General features: G+C 42.2%; 1 protein-coding gene across 1 annotated transcript in view; it reads left to right on the top strand.

The window, feature by feature from the left end:
• LOC140734545 (dedicator of cytokinesis protein 11-like) overlaps window positions 1–21815 on the top strand; it is a 290183-nt gene that overhangs the window by 33036 nt on the left and 235332 nt on the right. Inside the window, exons 2-3 of the mRNA XM_073058668.1 lie at window positions 3985–4101; window positions 8773–8862. Coding sequence (XP_072914769.1) covers window positions 3985–4101; window positions 8773–8862 — 207 coding nt within the window. The remainder of the gene's footprint in view (window positions 1–3984; window positions 4102–8772; window positions 8863–21815) is intronic.

Here is a 21815-nt window from a genome sequence, read left to right as displayed (position 1 = left end):
CATATCAGCAAGTCTAAAGCTAAACAACTGCGAGAGAAACACTTATCAGACAAAGAAGCATTCCTACTCTTAACAAACCAAAGAAGCCATTTTGAGTAACATACACAGGACATTGTACAAACACGTAACACTGTAATCTATTATTGTTTTATCTGGTACTACTCCATTTCTCTGTTGTAGTGAGTTGATCTGTAAGGATAGAGGTTAGCTTTATTTGTAGCATGTAGATCCAAATTTCAAAACAGATAGTAAAATGCATTGTTTGCATCAATGGCCAAGCATGTCGTGAGAGCAGCCCATAAGTTCCTTCATTCATTAGCTGCTAACATAGCATACCCACAGCTTGCTAGCCTTTACCCTAACCCTTACATCTTTGGAATGTGAGAGGCAACCAGAAAACCCAGAGGAAACTGAGAAACTGTACAAACTCCTTACAACAAGTTACAGGAACTGAATCCCAATCACTGATCAGTGGCATTATAAAATATTGTACTAACTGCTACACTACCATCCCGCCCGTACGTTCCTGTGCCATCGATTACACTACCATCCTGCCTGTACGCTCCTGTGCCAGCCATTACACTACCAATCCACCCGTACACTCCTGTGCCAGCCATTACACTATCATCCTGCCCATACATTCCTGTGCCATCCATTACACTGCCATTCTGCACCACAGGCTCCTGTGCCATCCATTACACTACCATCCCACCCGTACGTTCCTATGCCACCCATTACACTACCATGGGATGGTACACAAGGCAATTTTTCACTCTACTTCAGGACATGTGACAATAGTAAACCATTTCTCCAATTTACCAAGTGATGTATTTTGGGAAGTTAAACCACAAGGACATGCACAGTGAGTAGCAGGTATGGGGAATAGTCAGGGATTTTATTTCAGTCAGGCTTGTTGGAAGAAATCCCTGCCAAATATCCATCAGGTTATAACCTGTAGCACCAGAGGTCCCAACGTATTAGACCACTATTTGAGTAAGATGAGGTATGTCTACCATTCCATTCCCAGACCGCGCTTTGGGAAATTTGGTCAATTGTCAGTCCTCCTACCCTCATGCAGGTAGAGGCTAAAGAACAAGGCTCCAGAGATTAGGACAACAAAGAAGTGGTCATGGGAGGCAGAGGATTAACTAACAGATTGCTTTGAACTAGGCTGTGTTCAAGGACTCTTCTGTGAATCTGTATGAGTACACCATGGTTGTCACAGACAATAAAAGCAGTTAGAGATGGGTGTGACCCCACAAAATCATTCAGTCTTCCCCAACCAGAAGTCCTGGATGAACCATGAGATCCACAATCTGCTGAAGGCTAGGTCAGAGGCGTTCAACTCTTGCAACCAAGGAAGTTACAAGGGATCCAGGTACAATCTACAGAAACCTATCTCGCAGGTGAAGTGGCAATTCCAGACTAAACTTAACTAAATGAAGGATGCTCGACATTTGTGGCAGGGTTGAATGCTATCACCACATATAAGGTAAAATCAAGTGATATAGGTGACAATAGGGCTTCGTTTCCAGATGAGCTAAATGTTTTTTTTTCTATGCTCGCCTTGACCAAAGCTGCTCTCAAAACTCCAAGTGCGGCCACACCAGTGCTTTATAAGGCTTCAACATTACATCCTTGCTCTTGTATTCTAGTTCTCTTGAAATGAATGCTGACATTGTATTTGCCTTCCTCACTACCGACTCAACCTGCAAGTTAACCTTTAGGGAATCCTGCACAAGAACTCCCAAACCTCTTTGCACCTTGGATTTTTGAATTTTCTCCCCATTTAGAAAATAGTCTACTTTTTATTTCTTCAAACAAAGTGTATGACCATACACTTCCCATCACTTTATTCCATCTGGCACTTTTTTGCCGGTTCTCCTAATCTAAGTTTTTCTGTAGCTTCTCCACTGCCTCAAAACTACCTGCCCTCCACCTACCTTCATATCGCCCACAAACTTGGCCACAAAACCATAAATTCCATCATCCAAGTAGATGTAAAAAGAATCAGTCCCAACACAGACCCCTGTGGTACACCACTAGTCCCTGGCATCTAAGCAGTAAGGCTCCCCTTATTCTCGCTCTTTGCCTTCTGCCAAAAAGCCAATGCTTTTCCCATGCTAGTATCTTTCCTGTAATACCATTGGTCCTTAACCTATTAAGCAGCCTCTAATCATGAACCTACATCAATAGGTTCTTGATTAGTCAAGCATCAATGGGTACAGGGAGCGGCAATGTGGATGAGTTGGGCTAAAGACTCTGTTTTATATTGTATAATTCTTTGACAATGTTCAAAGTTCCAAAGTGCATTTATTATCAAAGAATGTATAACTTATGCCACCTTGAGATGTGTTTCCTTACAGGCAGTCATAAAGCAAAAGAACCCAATTTAAAAAAAATAAGGCAAACCTCCACAGAGAAAGAGAAAAAAGACGCAAAACAAATCATTTAAACAATAGAAGCAAGCAACAACAACAGCATTCTGAACCAAATTCAGCCCTTAGATCCAAATCCCCAGAGTAGCCCGAGTAGGCCCAAAGCCTCATTATTCACTTCATCCTATTAGCGGAGCACCTCACCGCATAGTCACAGACATGAAGCACAGCAGCCGGGGACAGTCTAACAGTCTTAGCATTGTAGAAATAGAAGCCCCCAGGCTATCTGGACCAGCGTTTAAATTGTTCAAACCTTGTGGTAGGACCCAAGCCCTGCCACCAGTGAATCACTCAGGGCCTAGATTTCACCACTGAAGGACCCGTTCTTGACATCTCCAAATTGTTTCGATGTCCAGATCGATCCAACCTCGCCTGACTCTGCACACCCTGCCTGTCCAGTCTATCTGGGCTGGCATTTAGATTTTCGAAACGGCAGATTGTTCCTCACATTAGGACCTAGGATGCCGCGGCGAATCGCTCTGGGCCTTGAACATGCTGCCCATCAATTTGCTTCAGACCTGGATTTCACTGCTGAAGAAGCTGTTCTGGACCCCTCCAATTTGGCTTGGCGCTTAGAGCAATCCAGCCTTGTACCCGGATTGGTTGGATGGGCATCGGAACTCCTCTGTCCTGTCTTCTCCCCTCCAAATCGCTCACTCCAACCAGCATGGCTCCTACTCCAAGTGCGTCGATTTTGCAGCGCACCAGCACGGCACATCCCGCTAATTCACTTTGCCTTTGCTCGCTTCTTCATTGCTTGTACTGATAGTTTGCCACAACCTACTTAAAAAAAAGTGTTATTAATAATGGTTTTAATCAAACTCCTTTGCTTTCAAACTACCAGGAAGCTGTCAAAGTTCAAAGTAAATTTATTATCAAACCATGTATATGTCATCACATACAACCCTGGGATTCATTTTCTTGTGGACATACTCAACAAATCTATAGAATAATAACTATGCCAGAATCCATGAAAGACTGCCCAACTAAAGTGATCATCCAGATTACAAAAGACAGACTATGTAATGTCCACACTTTATCTGAGTATCTGGTCATTTGCAATGTCACAGCCTCTAAACAAACATCTATAATTAAAGGTGAGCAACAACAACACCAATGGCGAATACAACTATTTATCAGAAATAGAAAGGATATGGTTAAGTTCGAGTAGGTCTATAAACAATTCACAAGAATGCTGAACAGAACTGAAATTGCTGGAGGAACTCAGTGGGTTGAGCAACATCTGTAGAGACAAAGGGATCGACAATGTTTCAGGCTGTTATAACTCAGGCTATACCTTTGCCTGCTGAATAGCCTAATTCTGCTCCTTTGTCTTATGGTCTTATAAGGGTCTTCATTACTTGTCTCCTCAATGAATTGTTGAAGATATTTTTCAGCTTTCTTCCTCCATTGAGTCTATTAACCCTTCCTTATTCCTGTAGAAAGATGTTTAGATATGCTTTTATAACAGGAGTAGAACAAAACTCTTGTGTAAAGTGTTGGTTTAGTTGCTTTTATTAAACCTGAAATGTTTACCTCTTCACAGGAAAAAGCAAAGATTATCGAGCCATTGGATTATGAGAATGTAATAGAGCAAAGGAAGACACAGATACAAAGTGATAACCTGCGAGACCTTCTGCAGTTCCCGACAGATGAAGTCTCGGTACGTAGCATATCGATAAGTTTGTGTATTGTGTCAAACATCTAATTGATCTTGCAGATATTGGACATGAAGCATAATCTTGTTAGAGCACTCAGAAATGTGAAAGTTCATCGACGGTTTAGGAGCAAGACAGGTCATTTAGCACAGAATGATGTTCAGCACCTCAGCATTGAAATTATTTTGTGGGTCACATTGTAAACATTCCTAAAACCAGAGTTGCTCAGACATCTGAGACACATCCGAGTGGCTAACTGAGTGGATTATCATGCCAGTTGGAACAAGGTCAAAGAGTGACTGACCGTTCATGGAAATCAGTGGGTATCTGAGCAAGCAGAATAAAGTGCAGGCTCGAATGTTTCCTTGTGTGGTACTGACACCCTCCTCCCACATCAAGGTTGGGCTTTAGAGGAGCTTGCACAAAAACATTACATTCTAACAATATATCACAGCATTCAGCTCAATGACTAGCACATTATCTTCTCCACAGTTGAATGCGTAAGTAATTTAACCATCCATTTGCAGTTTTCCCACAGTGTTTAGTCCTGTGTCAGGCCTGTATAATGTCTCCCTGGGCAGCCTGGCACATAAATAGCCTCACATACGGTATATAACAATGACATATCGTTAATAAACACAGACCTGCATACCAGTGAATATTACACAGCTATCAGAGCAGAATGAGCAACAGGCTACTCATCAGTTGTGTACCATTACTTAACAAGACCAGAGAGTCGCCATAAGCATGTAGTCAATGCTCAGTCAAGCTTGGCCATTAAAGTGGTTTCGGGGAATTTGAATTCAACCATCCATTGTCCTGTATTATCACATATTGAAGTCTGTGGTGTCCACTGAGATCCATTCATGATTGTCTGACTGGCAGAAAATGATACACTCCTGAACGCCAAGAACCTGAAGGCATCTCCCACAAATGTGATAGAGGCTTAATAGACCCTATTGACCCCATACTGGGCTCAAGCCTGCCGATATATGGCTGATTTCTTGATCATGGGAAATGGCCATAAGGTACAGCTGTGATGGTAAAATCTGACACACATGGCCCTTCCTTGAAAAACTGATCCACCTTAAACCTATTGAAACAGGAGGAGGGAGATGTCACCATGTATTCCACGTGGAAATGGATCATTTGGTGTTGAAGCCAACCATTGCTTGTCTCCTGAACTTTTACCTATCACAGTTATTTATATGTGGTCTTGTTCACCTCAACCCAACTTATTGGTAAAATTTTCAACACAAGAGGCTCTGCAAATCCTGAGTAACTCCCCCCAACCAAAAAATGCTCCCTAATGAAGGGTCTTAGCCCAAAACGTTGGCTGTTTGTTCCTTTCCCTAGATGCTGCCTGAACTGCTGAGTTCCTTTAGCATTTTGTATGAGTTGCTGCTAATTAAATTTTAGGGAGAGAGAGGAGAAAGGACTTGAACAAGACAGATGTTTTAGACAAATTATTACTGAGGGCTAGAGGCAGGACTTGCAGGTATGTTTTTTTTTCTGAATTACGTCTGCACCCTTGCAGGCCTTTCAGGTAACAGTTGAAATAAGAAACTGCTTCCAGAGCAATACGCTTGTATAATCCAAACTTCCTCAAACTTACACGAGGAAATCTGCAGATGCTTGAAATCCAAGCAACATGCACAAAATGCTGGTGGAACGCTGCAGGCCAGGCAGCATCTATAGGGAGAAGCACTGTCGACGTTTCGGGCCGAGACCCTTCGTCAGGACTAACTGAAAGGAAAGGTAGTAAGAGATTTGAAAGTAGGAGGGAGAGGGGAAAACGCAAAATGATAGGAGAAGACCGGAGGGTGTGGGGTAGAGCTGAGAGCTGAAAAGGTGATTTGCAAAAGTGATACAAAGCTGGAGAAGGGAAAAAATCATGTGACGGGAGGCCTAGGGAGAAAGAAAGGGGGGGGAGCACCAGAGGGAGATGGAAAACAGGCAGAGTGATGGGAAGAGAGAAAAAGAAAAAAAGAGGGAAAAAAACTAAATATATCAGGGATGGGAGGGGGGAGGAGGGGCATTAACGGAAGTTAGAGAAGTCAATGTTCATGCCATCAGGTTGGAGGCTACCCAGCCGGTATATAAGGTGTTGTTCCTCCAACCTGAGGACACCTAAGCTCTGTCCGCCAGAGAAATCAGGATCTCCCAGTAGCCACACATTTCAATTCCACGTCCCATTCCCATTCTGATATGTCTATCCATGGCCTCCTCTGTCAAGATGAAGCCACACTCAGGTTGCAGGCCTCCCTAGGCCTCCTGTCCCATGATCTTTTCCCTTCTCCAGCTCTGTATCCCTTTTACCAATCACCTTTTCAGCTCTCAGCTCCACCCCACACCCTCCGGTCTTCTATCATTTCGCATTTTCCCCTCCCCCTCCTACTTTCAAATCTCTTACTACCTTTCCTTTCAGTTAGTCCTGACAAAGGGTCTCGGCCCGAAACGTCGACAGTGCTTCTCCCTATAGATGCTGCCTGGCCTGCAGCGTTCCACCAGCATTTTGTGTGTGCTTCTCAAACTTATAATGGGTTGAGAATTAGAGGGGAGGGTGGGCTAAATGTAGCTGAAAGGTTAGATGCAAAACAGAAGCAAGCAAGAAGTTGGTGTGACAGCTTTTGAGGTGGCTGCAGAGAAAGGGAAAGTGGAAGGACTGAATTGTTGAAAAGGGTGAATATTGTTTCAATGGAAAATCAATTTAAGGGATGAATGGACCAAGAAGGGAGCTCAATGTAAGTGATCCCACACAGATACGATACACTAAATCATTTCCTGAAGAGTTGAAAGATCCTGAGCCTTGTGGGGATCTAAAGTCATTGAGTCAAGTCTTTCAATCCATGGATTCTGTGCCAACCATGAAGCACCTATTCCAGGTTACAGTCTGATAATCATCCTAATGTTTTAGGGTGGTTTAGATATGCAGCTGATGCATGGGTCTACCATGTAGGAAGACAGCATGCACTGCTCTTAAAGTTTAAAATAAATTTATTATCAAAGTGCTTTTATACCACCATATGCTACCCATAGATTTGCTTTCTTGCAGGCATTCACAGTACAACAATGAAAAGCAATAGAATTAATGAATAACTACATACAAACAAGAATTGATAAACAACCAACGTGCAAAGGAAGATGAACTGTGCCAATACAAAAACAAATAGCAATAATAATAATGCAACCAAATATGAAATATTTAAGTCTGTAGGACATCAACATACAAAGAAAATAGGTTACAGTGTGATAAAGGGAAAACTTTCACAAGAATTTACTTCAAATCTCTTCCCAGAAACAGAGGGGTTCCTTGTGACAATGCAGGACCAGATGATTAACACAAAGAATTATCAAAAATACACAATAAAAGACCACCAAATTCAAGATGATAAACACAGAAGATGCCAAGAGAAACCAGAAACAATCCATTGCATTATGGGATCCTGCAGCAATTTAACTCAATCTGATTACTTACATAGGCACAATCAAATGGCAAAAATCATTCACCAAAGTCTTGATTTAAAATATAAACTCAAAAGTCACCATACCTTACTATAAATACAAGCCTTATCCCGTTTTAGAGTCAGAGCCCTACAAATTTATATTATGACCAATGCTTTATTATGGATAGGACAATAACTCTGGATGTAAAATTACAGGATAAGCAAGCAAGAACAATTTACATAATAGATATAGCTATGCCAAACACACGACTTACAGAAATTACTAAGTGCAAAACACCAGAATATGATGAATTAAAAGAGAAAATCAAAAGACAATGGAACATGAACAGGATATACATTGTCCTGACAATAGTAATTGACAACAGGTATCACCCCGAAGTCACTACACAATTATAAATTAGGCCTAAACAGCAATATTTATGTAAATCTTAAGAAAGCCACAATACTAACCACCACTAGAATAGTTCGAAAGTTCCTAGCAATTGAGGAATGAGTATGCTTGGCTATGCCCACATTTCAGGCTTTATCCTCTTGAGCTGAAAAAGATAAATAAATAATACTGAGAACTTGAATTGTAGAGTCCTTGAAAGTGAGTCCACAGGTTATGGAATCAGTTCACTATTGAGGTGAGTGAAGTTATCCATTTGGTTCAGGAGCCTGATATTTGAAGGATAATAATTGTTGTTGAACCTGCTGGTGTGGGACCTAAGGTTCCTGTACCTACTTCCTAATGGCAGCTGTGGGAAGAGACCGTGTCCTGGATGGTGGGGTTCCTTGATAATCGATGATGCTTTCTTGTGGCTGTGCTCCCTGTAGATGTGCTCAATGGTGGGGGAGGGTTTTCCTCTGATGCACTGGGCTATATCCAATCACAAGCAAGAGAAAATCTGCAGATGCTGGAAATCCAAGCAACACACACTGTCTCCCCCACTTTTTGCAGGCTTTTCCATTATTGAACTTTGCTGGTTCCATACTAGACCATGATGCATACAGTCAGGATGTTGTTGCCAATCCCAACTGACTGGGGTCTGCAAGTTAGGAAATTGAGCATGCAATTACACAAGGAGGTTTTGAGGCCGATGTCTTGGAATTTATTGACTGGTTCTGAGGGCTAAGCTGTAGTCATTCAAGAGCAACCTGATGTATATATCTTCACTGTCAGAATAGTTCTCAGAAGTTTCTAAATGCCAATTTTGTTTTCCTCTCTAGATCTCTACAATTCCACGCCAGCGGAGGACTGTTTACTCCACGCTGCCTTCGGATGCTGAGAAACTGGCACAAAGTCTGTTGGTTAAAGAGGTACGGAACAGTGAAGAGTAATCATTGTCTGCAGGTTTATATGCTTGTGCTATGAAATATAGTCCCAAAACTCAGCAGCCCCATTATTGGAGCCCTTAAAATCAACTCCTCCAATAATTACTCAACTATATTAAAGTCGTCATGGCTTAATGGAAGGTTTTCCCTGATAATACACATGGAATTGGGAGGACATCGAGTCTGGAAGAGTGGGAATTTTGGATCACAGTGGAAGCTTACATAAAGGATACAGAGGCACAGTAGTTAGTTTAGTTCCCCTTGGCCCCAGTGATACAGGTTTGATCCTAACCGTGGGTGCTGCCTGTGCAATCTCTGCAGGGGTTCTCCCCACGTGCTCCTCTGATTTACTACCACATCCCAACACACAGTAGTCAGTCATTCACTGAGCACTATAATTCATCAGCAATATAAGAGGGTAATTTGGAGAATTAGGGACACGTGTAAGAAAATAGCATAAAGGGGAAACAAATCGGGCAATGTGCTTGCAGAGATCACCATGAGGACATCACCCTATATATCACACCAGTTTGAAATGCATAATTTACTATCTTTCTGTCATCCAGTCTTGTATTCACATCCCTTTCACGCAGGAATCTAACTAGCTGGCTTGTGCAAGCCCAGCCTTGTACCCTCCCATACTTGCTGTCTTACATACTTCAGTAGCAGAAGGCTGATTTAATTGCCCCTGCATACCTGTGAATCAGGCCAAACACTCCTGCATGCTTTAAGGTAGAGTCTTCACACTCTACCCCTTCCCCCCACCACACAGCTTTCAGAGAATTTGGATCAATTAAAATGGAATTAAAAGCATTCTAATCAAAATTAAGAAGGCTGATAAAGACACCTGCCTTCCCATTAGTGTCCAAAGCGGAAATCAGTTCAGTTAATGGATTCAATGCTGACCTGACCTGAGAAATTCCAGCAAGACTCCAGTGGGAAACCAGAGGCAGGACTGACAGAATATTTTCTTCCATCAATTAATTGTGAACAACAGTGGTGGTCATAAGCAAACTTGAAAATGGCAGCTTGAGAGGGTTACATTTGTGGGGTGTCTGTCTGGGTTTTGCTGAATGCTGTGTGAATGCTGTTTTTAAGGACTGATTAAGTGGTTTGTGTGTTTAAGCCTGTGCTCAAACTAGTGTCAGGAAAAGTGATTAAGGTACTTTATCATGGACACTGCAGAGGAACTATACCCTAGGGTTCTGAAAGAGGTAGCGTTAGAGATTGTGGCAGCATTAGAAATGATCTTTCAAAAATCACTGGACTCTGGCATGGTGCCAGAGGACTGAAAAATTGCAAATGTCACTCCACTCCTTAAGAAAGGAGGAAGGAAGAAGAAAGGAAATTATAGACCAGTTAGCCTGAACTCATTGGTTAGGATGATGTTAGAATCAATTGTTAAGGATGAGATGATGGAGTACTTGGTGACACAGAACAAGATAGTACAAAGTCAGTATGGTTTCCTTCAGGAAAAATCCTGCCTGATGATCCGATTGGAATTCTTTGAGGAGATTACAAGCAAGACGGATAAAAGGGATGCAGCGGATGTTGTATATCTAGCCTTTCACAAGGCCTTTGACAAGGTGTCACACATAAGGCGGCTTACCAAGTTAAGAGCCCATGGTATTACAGGAAAGTTACTAACATGGTTAGAGCATTGACTGATTGGTAGGAGGCAGTGAGTGGGAATAAAGGGATACTTTTCTGGTTGACTGCCAGTGACTAGTGGTGTTCTGCAGGGGTTGGTGTTGGAACCACTTCTTATGCTGTATATTAAATATTTAGATGATGGAATAGATGGCTTTGTTGCCAAGTTTGTAGATGAAATGAAAATTGATGGAGGGGCAGATAGTGTTGAGGAAGCAGGTAAGATGAAGAGGTATTAGACAGACAAGGAGAATGGGCAAGAAAATGGCAAATGAAATACAATGTTGGAAAATGCACGGTCATGCACTTTGATGGAAGAAATAACTGGGGAGAAAATTTTGTATTTTTTAAATTTTAATTTTAAATTTTGTAAAATTTTGTATTTTGTAAATCGGGAGAAAACCCAGGAATTGGAGATGCAGAGGGACTTGGAAGTTCTTGTTCAGAACCTTGAAGGTTAACTTGAGTAGGTGGTGAGAAAGGCAAATGCCATGTTAGCATTCATTTCAAGAGGTTTAAAATATGAGTAAGGATGTGATGCTGAGGCTTTATAAGGCACTGGTGAGGCCTTACTTTGAGCATTGTGATCAGTTTTGGGCCCGTCATCTTAGAAAAGATGTGCTGTCATTGGAGTGAGTCCAGAGGAGGCTCAAAAGGATGATTCTTGGAATGAAAGGGTTATCGTATGAGGAACATTTGATGGCTCTGGGTCTGTACTCACTGGAATTCAGAAGAATGGGGGGGGTGGGATCTCATTGAAGTCTTTCAAATGTTGAAAGGCCTAGACAAAGTAGATGTGGAAAGGATGTTTCCCATGGTGTGAGAGTCTAGGTCAAGAGGGAACATCCTCAGGATAGAGGGGCACCCTTTCAAAACAGATGCTGAGAAATATCTTTAACCAAAGGGTGGTGAATTTGTGGAATTTGCTTTCCTTCCTCCACCATCAACTCTGTTCTCAAATGCATCTCTCTCATTTTACACTCATTGGCTCTCACCCCATCTTCCCGCCACCCCACTCGGGATAGGGTTCCCCTTACCTTCACCTACCACCCCACCAGCCTCTGGGTACAACATATAATTCTCTGTAACCTCCGCCACCTCCAACGGGATCCCACTACCAAGTACATCTTTCCCTCCTCCCCCCCCCCCTCTACTTTCTGCAGGGATCGTTCCCTATGCGACTCTCTTGCCTGTTTGTAGTACCCCCATCCCTTCTTACTGATGTCCCTCCTGGCACTTATCCTTCTAAACGGAACAAGTGCTACACCTGCCCTTGCACTTCCTCCCTCACCACCTTTCAGGGCCCCAGACAGTCCTTCCAGGTGAGGCGACACTTCACCTGTCAATTGGCTGGTGTGGTATACTGCATCCGGTGCTCCCGGTGTGGCCTTCTATATATTGGTGAGACCTGACGCAGACTGGGAGACCGTTTCGCTGAACACCTACACTCTGTCCACCAGAGAAAGCAGGATCTCCTAGTGGCCACAAATTTTAATTCTATGTCCCATTCCCATTCTGATGTGTCTATCCATGGGCTCCTCTACTATCAAGATGAAACCACACTCAGGTTGGAGGAACAACACCTTGTATACCAGCTGGGTAGCCTCCAACCTGATGGCATGAACATTGATTTCTCTAACTTCTGTTAATGCCCCTCCTCCCCTTCTTACCCCATCCCTTATTTATTTATTTATTATTCCCCTTTTTCTCTTTTTCTCTCTCTGCCCCTCTCACAATCACTCCTTGCCTGCTCTCCATCTCCCTCTGGTGCTCCCCTCCCCTTTCTTTCTCCTTAGGTCTCCCATCCATGATCCTCTCCCTTCTCCAGTTGTGTATCCCTTTTGCCAATCAACTTTCCACTCTTAGCTTCATCCCTCCCCTCCTGTCTTCTCCGATCATTTCAGATTTCCTCCTTCCCCTTTCAAATCTCTTACTATCTTTTCTTTCAGTTAGCCCTGACGAGGGGTCTCAGCCCGAAATGTCAACTGTACTTCTTCCTATGGATGCTGCCTGGCCTGCTGTGTTCCACAGCATTTTGTGTGTGTTGCTTGAATTTCCAGCATCTGCAGATTTCCTTGTGTTTGTGGTGGATAAGTTAAGTGACTATCTCTATGGTGCCAAGTTTGAGGTGAGGACTGACAACAATCCTGTCTCTGGTGTTAAAGCAAAGTGCCAGTTTTCCACAGTGGGGAAATCAGAGGCAAGGCTATGGCATGATAGAGCTGCGGATCATTTGGGAGCTTCTAGTTGCGCGATTCCACAAGCTTATTTCACCTTGATGGCACTGGACACAAAACAGTTGCTCAGGAGCTTGAGTTCTGCAGAACTGGCATCAGCCCAGCGAGACAATCCTTGTATAGGTACCGTTTGGTCTTCTGTTGGAAAAGAGGACGTGGCTAAAGTTGAAAAGATGAAACACCCTATCATCCCCCGACTGATGAGGGAGTGAGACAAACTAGAGTTGAGGAACCAAGTTTTATACAGGGTCACGTCTCCTCCAGAGAGGCTTCAGTGGTCCCAATTTGCTTTGCCTGAGAAGTATCGGAGGATTATGTATAAGTCACGTCATGATGATTCAGCTCATTTGTGGCTTTACAAGACCCTCAGATCAGTTCTATTGGCCCTGAAGGAAGCCTGAAGTTAAAGAGTACTGTAAGTCGTGCATCCAATGGATTTGGAGGAAGATGCTGCCTAGGAGAATTGCTCCATTATCTCAGAGTACAAGATCACTTGATTTAGTGTGTATGGATTTAATCTCCATGGAGCTTGATTCCAGTAACACTGCAAATGTCTTCGTCATCACTGATCAATACACCAGATATGCTTAAACCTTCCCCACAAAGGATCAGGGAGCATCCACAGTTGCCAAAATGTTATGGGAGAAGTACTTTGTTCATTATGGTCTTCCAAGAACAATACACAGTGATCAGGAAAGGGCTTTTCAGAATCAGGTTTATTATCACCGCTATGTGACGTGAAATTTGTTAACTTAGCAGCAGCAGTTCAATGCAATACATACCGGTAATCTAGCAGAGAAAAAATAAATAAATAAACAAGTAAATCAATTATGTATATTGAATAGATTTTTTTTTAAAACATGCAAAGACAGAAATACTGTATACTTTTTTTAAAAAAATGAGGTAGTGTCCAAAGATTCAATGTCCATTTAGGAATCGGAGGGCAGAGGGGAAGAAGCTGTTCCTGAATCGCTGAGTGTGTGCCTTCAGGCTTCTGTACCTCTTACCTGATGATAACAGTGAGAAAAGGGCATATCCTGGGTGCTGGAGATCTTTAATAATAGATGCTGTCTTTCTGAGACCGCTTCCTGAAGGTGAGCTGGGTACTTTGTAGGCTAGTACCCAAGATGGAGCTGACTAGATTTACAACCTTCTGCAGCTTCTTTCAGTTCTGTGCAGTAGCCCCTCCCCCCCCACCCCCACCTCGCCACACCAGACGGTGATGCAGCCCGTCAGAATGCTGTCCACAGTACAGCTATAGAAGTGTTTGAGTGTATTTGTTTGCATGCCAAATCTCAGACATGAGTTACTGAGCGTGCTTGGAGTCGAGAAGTCATGGACGACGCCCTATCACCCTCGGTGATCGCTGGCCTGAAAGGTTCAACCAGACATTGTTGGACATGCTTAGAACCCTGGATGCCAACAAAAAGAACAAGTGGAGTTGGCAAATTGGGCATTTGGTACACTGCTACTTGCCATACTATTTGAGGTTTGGACACGAAGCGAGATTGCCTGTAGATTTGCCTGTAGATCTCTGTTTTGGAGCCAGCAGTGAAGATTTGCTACAGAAGACGTATATTAAGTATGTGTCTGACTTGAGGAAAGAACTACAAAAGGCTTATGAGCTAGCAGCGGTCTCTGCTACTAAGTGAAATTAAGGAAACAAGAAGATATGATCAAAAGATTAAGTTCTCCCAACTAATGCCTGGAGACAGTTTTAATAAGAAATTTGGGGCTACCAGGGAAGCATAAGTTGGCTGACCGCTGGGTGTTTATACCTTGCATAGTGGAGAGCCAGATGACAAATGTGCTATATTTTTGGGTGAAGCCAGAAGTTAGGAATGGCCCTGTTGATATTCTCCATCAGACTAACGTTCTACCCCTTAGGGCAGGAGGAATGCATTGACCTGGAGCCTGACATGTAACCTACACCTCGTAGGAGAACTCTGCACAACGGGATAACAGAAAGGCAGTCAGCAGAAGGACCTGAAATCACTGACTGCTGTGCGGACTCGGAGGAGGAAAAGGGGGTGTGGTATACGTCACCTTATGCAAACTCCCTTAGGATCGATGAATCTCCCAGCTGTGACTTGGATGTAGCGAGGAGGACTGCCAACAGGCAGGCAGACGTGATGATAGACAATGAGGGGAATTGGGGATGAGGCTGAGCTCAGTCAGGTGACGGAGGGACCTGAGCTGCCGTAAGGCACGAGTGATGACGGGGGAGGCATCCCCAAGTAGACAGGAATAGTCACAAGGAGTGCCTGAGGCTGAAGAATCTGAAGATGAGATAAAAAGGTCTCAGAAAGTCAGGAAAGACCCCAGAAAGGTTGGCTTATGATGCACCAGGGAAACAGTGCTGCTTCTAAAGCAATGGATTGGGGGTTCTGAAATCACAAAATTCATTTGAATACTGTGTTATTAATAATGCTTTAAGTTTCAAAGTCATGAAGACATGATTATTTTTGGTGGGGGGGGGGGAAGAGGGTTATTCCCTGATTAAGATTTCTACTGTTATGCTGTAACGTAGTTTAAATTAGCATTTTTCTGTAAAAGCAGTGAACCATGCTGGAAAGTATGTTTTGGCTTTAGCCAAGATAAGGTCACATGTTGTCCAATTTAGGAATGTGAGTCAGCCAGTCAGGATTGTGGGATGCATGAGAAGGTTCTAAAGAGCTGTGAGGAAGTTTTCTGAAGGATAGTAGTCTGGTTCGTAGTCTTTTTGGTGGGAGCTGCGGTAAAGAGCAGACTGGGAGAGATACCCACAGGATTCGATCCAACAGGAAGATGTGATTGCAAGGGAGTTCCTTGTGAGATGAAGGACTCCAAGATGGGAAGTTCTACTAGTGATTGGTGATGAGAATTCAGCGCCGTGAGTAACGGTCATACCCAGCTTTTGGACAACATGAGCTCCAACATTGTGTACATTTGGACTGGTTTAATTGTAACCAGCCCTTTTTTCCTTTCTTTCTCAACGGTTTGATAATGACATCAGTAAATATACTTTATAATTTTATGTAGTGTACGGTCTGTTATTTCTTGCCATCCGATAATTATGTAAGGGCAGTATTTACACAGTATTCACTCAAATCGAGGTTTCTTTTATTGGAACATCACAATTTTCCTGTTTGGTTGAACTCCAAGTCATGTCAACCCTAGACATATATTGTTTATGAAAGGTGGCCTTCTGGCCACTGGGTCACGTGGCTGTTAACCAATGAGCCAAGTCTGTATACGATCCCTGGTGGGAGGGTTACACTAATAAGGATGCCTGTCTTCCCATTGGTGTCCAAAGCTGAAATCAATTTAGTTAATAGATTCAATGCTGATCTGATCTGAGAAATTCCAGTAAGATTCCAGTGAGAAACCAGAGGCAGGACTGACAGAATATTTTTTCTTATCAATTGATTGTTTATAAAAATGTAATGCGCACTTAACCTCTATCAACAGTTGGACAAACCCACAGCTTATCTGTCCTTATCTGCCTATCTGTCCACAGCTTCTGGACTGAGGGTGCCTGTGTGTTCCTGAGGCTAGCTTCAATTTAAATGATTAGAAGCCAGGGGTTCACTACCAAACAGCTACGGTGGCACAGCCATTATGGGGTATACCAGCAGTGCCTTGTGTGCAAAAACTGCAGTGTCCTCATCACAAATGAACCCACCTACACAAATCAGCTTTGATCTACCTGTTCCCCTTTATTTTTAACCCATGCTTTCCCAAATGTTCATCAGCTTTTGTCCAAGTCATTGCATTGTTGAAGGATGTTTCAGTTTCTGAATGCACAAATTGTGATTGAGAGTATTTTTAATGAGGACATTATTTGCGATGTCATATTCCAGTTGTATAAGACAGTGTTTAGGCAGCATCTGGAGTATTGTGTGGAGTTCTGCTTGCATCACTGTCAGAAGAATATGATTAAGCTGAAGAAGGTGCAAAAAGATTGACAAGGATGTTGCGGAGACTGGAGGCTTGAATTATAAGGAGAGATTGGATACGCGAGGGTCTGTTTTCCCGGGACTGAAGGAAACTGATGTTATAGAAGTGTATAAAATCGTGACGGTAGACAACAACAGTGTTTTCCCGGGACTGTAAAACTGGAAGGCATAGGTTAAAGGTGAGAGAAGAATGATTGAGAAGGGATCTATGGGGCAAGCTTTTCAAATAGAGACTGATGGCTATATGAGGCTGGGGGACTAGTTAACTGCACTACTTTCACTTAAAGGCAATAGTCCTTAATCACAAAAATTGTGTAGTATCAATATTCAAAACATTTTACTGCAAATATATATATAAAATGACATTTTTAGCTAACCATAAATATACTAATTTCTTGTTCTCTTGACTATAATACAGAGGTTCCCAACCTGGGGTGCGAGATGGAATTTCAGGGGGTGCGACAAAGAGTGGCATGTGTCCTTGAGTGACGAGTCACGAGTCATCACTCAGCCAGCTGCCAGTGTGCCTTGAGAAGTGGTAGTAACATTTGTCCCAAGCACACTCCAGTCTCCCGCTGCCTGAGTCGGCGTAAAGGATTCTCATTAGTGTTACCTGGGAAGTTGCACCTCAGAGTTGAGGAGTCTCATCAGTGTTAGCTAGAAGGTTACATCTCAGAGTTAAAAATCATCTCATAATGTCAAAATCTTTATACAGCCCGAATCAACCATTGAGTAACGACTTCGCATTAAAACCAAACCCGCAGACAGTAGGTAAATTATTCAATTATAAAATTTTAAAAAGTTGCATTTTGATAAAAAGCAGCTGAAGTCACTCATTCGTATTTGTCTCAATGCATTAAAGAAGTTTTGAATTTCAAAGGTTTTTTTCTCTTAAAAGGTTTTTTTGTTGAATCGTTGATAATTTTGGATTGTGTTAGTTGAGGAGGTATCATGTTTAGCACAGAGGACTTTGAATTGTGTGATGGGAGTTCGTATCTCTGGTAATCATTGGAAATAGGTGTGTAAATTCAGTAGAGAGTAGCCTTATACGTCGCGTCCCCGTAGCATTTCCACTTGATGATTTATCTTGGCATAACCGCAGATAATATCATAATATAATATTCAAAAGCGTATTTCTCATGATACTTTGCTATAGGCATGTCTGGTTGAGTAAAGTGGTCATCCCTGACTTAGTCAGATAGTTTTTCTCATATTAGCTCATATTTTTCTCTTTACCCTTAACCCGTCATTAACCCTTCAGCGTGTCAAAAAGAAGGAAATGGAATGATGACTATGTGTGCTTTGGTTTCACTTGCACAACAGGAAATGATGGCTTGCAAAAATCCCAGTTCATTCTTTGTAGCGTTGTGTTTTCCAACTCAAATCTGAAGCCATCCAAGCTTCAAGAGCACTTCAAGAACAAGCATGGTGGAGTTGATGTTGAAGGACATGATGTTGGGTAATTGAAAATCAAAAGAGCTCGTTTTGATTCACAAGGAACTTTTCCAAAATTAGGTTTCATTTCTGTTGAAAAACCACTACTTCTTGCTTCATACCAAGTGGCATATAAAGTGGCCAAATCCAAGAAGCCCCATACAATTGCGGAAGATCTCATCAAGCCATGTGCACTGGAAATGGCAACAAATATCCTGGGCAAAGAAGCAAGAAAACAATTTGAACAGGTGCCCCTATCAAATAATGTCATTCACCACCAAATCAGTGATTTGAGTGAAGATATTTTGGACCAAGTCATCTCAGATGTCAAAGCTAGTCCTCTTAAAATCTCTATTCAGTTGGATGAGTCAACTGATGTCTCCAGTTGTAGTCAACTCATCACATTAGTGAGGTATGTCAATGATGGTGCTGTAAAGGAAGATTTCCTGTTTTGTAAAGATCTGAAAACAAACACAACTGCAAAGGATGTGATGCAGCTGGTGAAAAACTTCTTTGCCAAACATGATTTAGATATCAAAGTCATTGGTTCTGTGTGCACTGACGGGGCACCTGCAATGCTTGGAAATAAATCTGGCTTTTCTGCATTGATGAAAAAGGAGATTCCAGACTTGCAAGTTACCCATTGTTTTCTTCATCGGCATGCTTTGTCATCAAAAACATTGCCTCCAAATTTGAAGAAAGTCCTTGATACTTGTGTGAAGATCATCAACTGGATCAGGGGGCGTGCCTTGAGCCATTGCATCTTCAAATCATCTGGGAAGTGAGCATTCAGTTTTGCTTTTCCACGCAGAAGTCTGTTGGTTGTCACGGGGACACGCTTTAACCCGCTTCTTTGAACTGCAGGAAGAAATCAAAGTTTTTTGGAGGAACATGAATGTGATCTGGTTGGGGCAATGGAATCGCAGGAATTTGCCCAAAATCTGGCTTACTTAGCTGACATTTTCACTCATATGAATGACCTGAGTGTTTCTCTTCAAGGAAAAGGGATAAGCATATTGAAGGCTTGTGAAATGTTGAATGCATTCAAAGAAAAGTTACGTCTTTGGCGTCGAAGGATGGAAAGAGGCAGTCTCTCAAATTTTCCTTCACTAGAAGAGATGGTTGATGATGCTGGATCCATAACTCCTACTGTGCGTGAAGAAATTGTGGCTCATTTGGAAATGCTGTCAGAATCGTTTGATGGATATTTTGCTGCTAGAGACCTGAAGATTTCAGAAGAATGGATCATGAAATATTCCTACAATTTGGAGAAAATGTCAGATGATGAAGAGCTGAAGGAAGATCTTATTGATTTGCAGACAAATCGAGTTCTTGAAATGCAATTTGTAAGCAAGACTTTGGAGGAGTTTTGGTGTGCAGCACTGGATAAGTTCCCAAGACTTGGTGGAAAAGCACTCCGTGTCCTCATTCCATTTGCAACAACATACTTGTGTGAATCTGGATTCAGTTCTCTTTTGTCAATCAAGACAAAATCTAGGAATTGCATGAATCCACAAGCAGACCTGCAGATCGCAGTCAGCAAGAAAGTTCCACGTTTTGACAAAATCATGAATGGGAAGCAGTAGCAAAGAAGTCATTGAATTTTATGTTCACAACTGGGATTGATTTTACTGTTCACAATTTTTTCTGAATAAATTAGAATCTAATTGCTCGATTTATATTTGCATTTTATGCACTGAGTTAAAAACTTATTTTTTAAAGTTCAATTTGTTCATCAGCAGTATTGTATGTGGTTCAAAAATTAGAAATTAGACTTCCTCATCTTCAAATATGATATTACTTTTGTAGGGGGTGCGAACATTAACCAAACATTTCCTAGGGGTGTGGGGCATAGAAAAGGTTGGGAATCACTGCTATAATATAAATAGAACTGAACAACATACAGTATGTGCCCCTGATAGTTATAGAATCAGTAAATAATTTCCCATGCAAAAAAATTTCACATCCTTTTGGGACTTTGGCTATATATAACCATGTTTACAGTATATCAAACACACCCCTGAATTTAACGGAGACCATTTGCCCATTGCAGTTAAGCACAGTTTGCAAAATATTTCAAAGTACCATGAAGACTAGACATTACTGGTAGATCGGGTGATGAAAAAGATATTTAGCATGCTGGCCTTCATCAATTAGGACACTGAGTATAGGATTTGAGGCCTGGGAGTGAGGAACAACCAGATGTTTGACTGATTTAAGCGCCAGGCCAGATTGGAAAAGTCGGGGTATAGGCCGAATTGAGGCAAGAGGTAATAATGCAGCTACATAGGACACTGGTCAGACTGAGTATTGTGCTCAGTTCTGGTATGCCTCACTACAAGAAGAATGTGGAAACCATGGAAAGGGTGCAGAGGAGATTTACAAGGATGTTGCCTGGATTGGAGAGCATGCCTTATGAGAAAAGGTTGAGTGAACTCGGCCTTTTTTCCTTGAAGCAACAGAGGATGAGAGATGACCTGATAGAGGTGTATAAGATGATGAGAGGCATTGATCATGTGGATAATCAGAAGCTTTTTCACAGGGCTGAAATGGCTAGCACAAGAGGGCACAGTTTTAAGGTGCTTGGAAGTAGGTACAGAGGAGATGTCAGGAGTAAGTTTTTTTACGCAGAGAGTGGTGAATGTATGGAATGGGCTGCCGGCAATGGTGGTGGAGGCGGATACGATAGGGTCTTTTAAGAGACTCCTGAACAGGTACCTGGTGCTTAGCAAAATAGAGGGCTATGGGTAACCCTAGGTAATTTTTAAGTTGAGGACATGTTCGGCCAGCTTTGTGGGCCGAAGGGCCTGTATTGTGCTGTAGATTTTCTATGTTTCTGAGAGGAAATTGGACCATAGGAGAAAGGGAGAGAGGGGGACCCAAGGGGAGGTGATAAGCAAATAAGATTGCAAGAGGCCAGAGTGAGGAATAGATAAAGAGAGGAGGGGGAGAGAAATTTTTTTATCAGATAGAAATTGATATTCATGCCATCAGGTTGGAGGCTACCCAGACAGAATATATGAACACTCTCTTTCTCTCTCTTGTGTAATGTTCCTATATTTGGGGAATATTGGCTTCCTAAGAAAAAGTTATCAGTCACTCCTGCTGGATATAATGATGGCCAGCACTCCTGAGGTGCTTTGAAAGTTCTTTTTGATAACTGCTATTTCAGATTGTATTCTAGTTGTGGAGGTAGAGTATTTGATTGTTACTCAGTGCATTTTAGAACCTTCAGTGCTTTAAAATTAATGAATCTTGTAGGAAGCAATTAGCACTTATCCAACTGCAGATTCCAATAACTGGTGTTGCCAAAATGACCAGGCAGTCTGATTTTTGTGTCGAATGTGAGATAGAATTTGGGGAACATTTCTCACAACTCCGTACTTCTCTAATCCACAAAACCTTCAAATCACCGGACCCCTGACCTTCTCTCCGATAGATGAAAGTGCAGTGGATTCTGGTTAATTAGGCCATCAGTTAATCAGGACAGGGGCAACTGTTAAAGTAATTAAAACTAATCAAGAAAACAGCTGGGAGTCCTTTCATGTATTTGGGACACTATTCTATTTAATTGGGAGAGGAGTGTTGCTGAAGTTTCCAAGTGGTGTCAGTCATATGCACTTGTGTGGTGTTATACCGTGCTTAGAACAAACAGCTTTTTAATGATAGTTCTCAAGAA

The sequence above is a fragment of the Hemitrygon akajei genome, chromosome 10 (genome assembly GCF_048418815.1).
Source record: "Hemitrygon akajei chromosome 10, sHemAka1.3, whole genome shotgun sequence".
Taxonomy (NCBI): domain Eukaryota; kingdom Metazoa; phylum Chordata; class Chondrichthyes; order Myliobatiformes; family Dasyatidae; genus Hemitrygon; species Hemitrygon akajei.
Note: the sequence above shows the minus strand (reverse complement) of the source record. Positions and strands in the feature narration are given on the sequence as shown.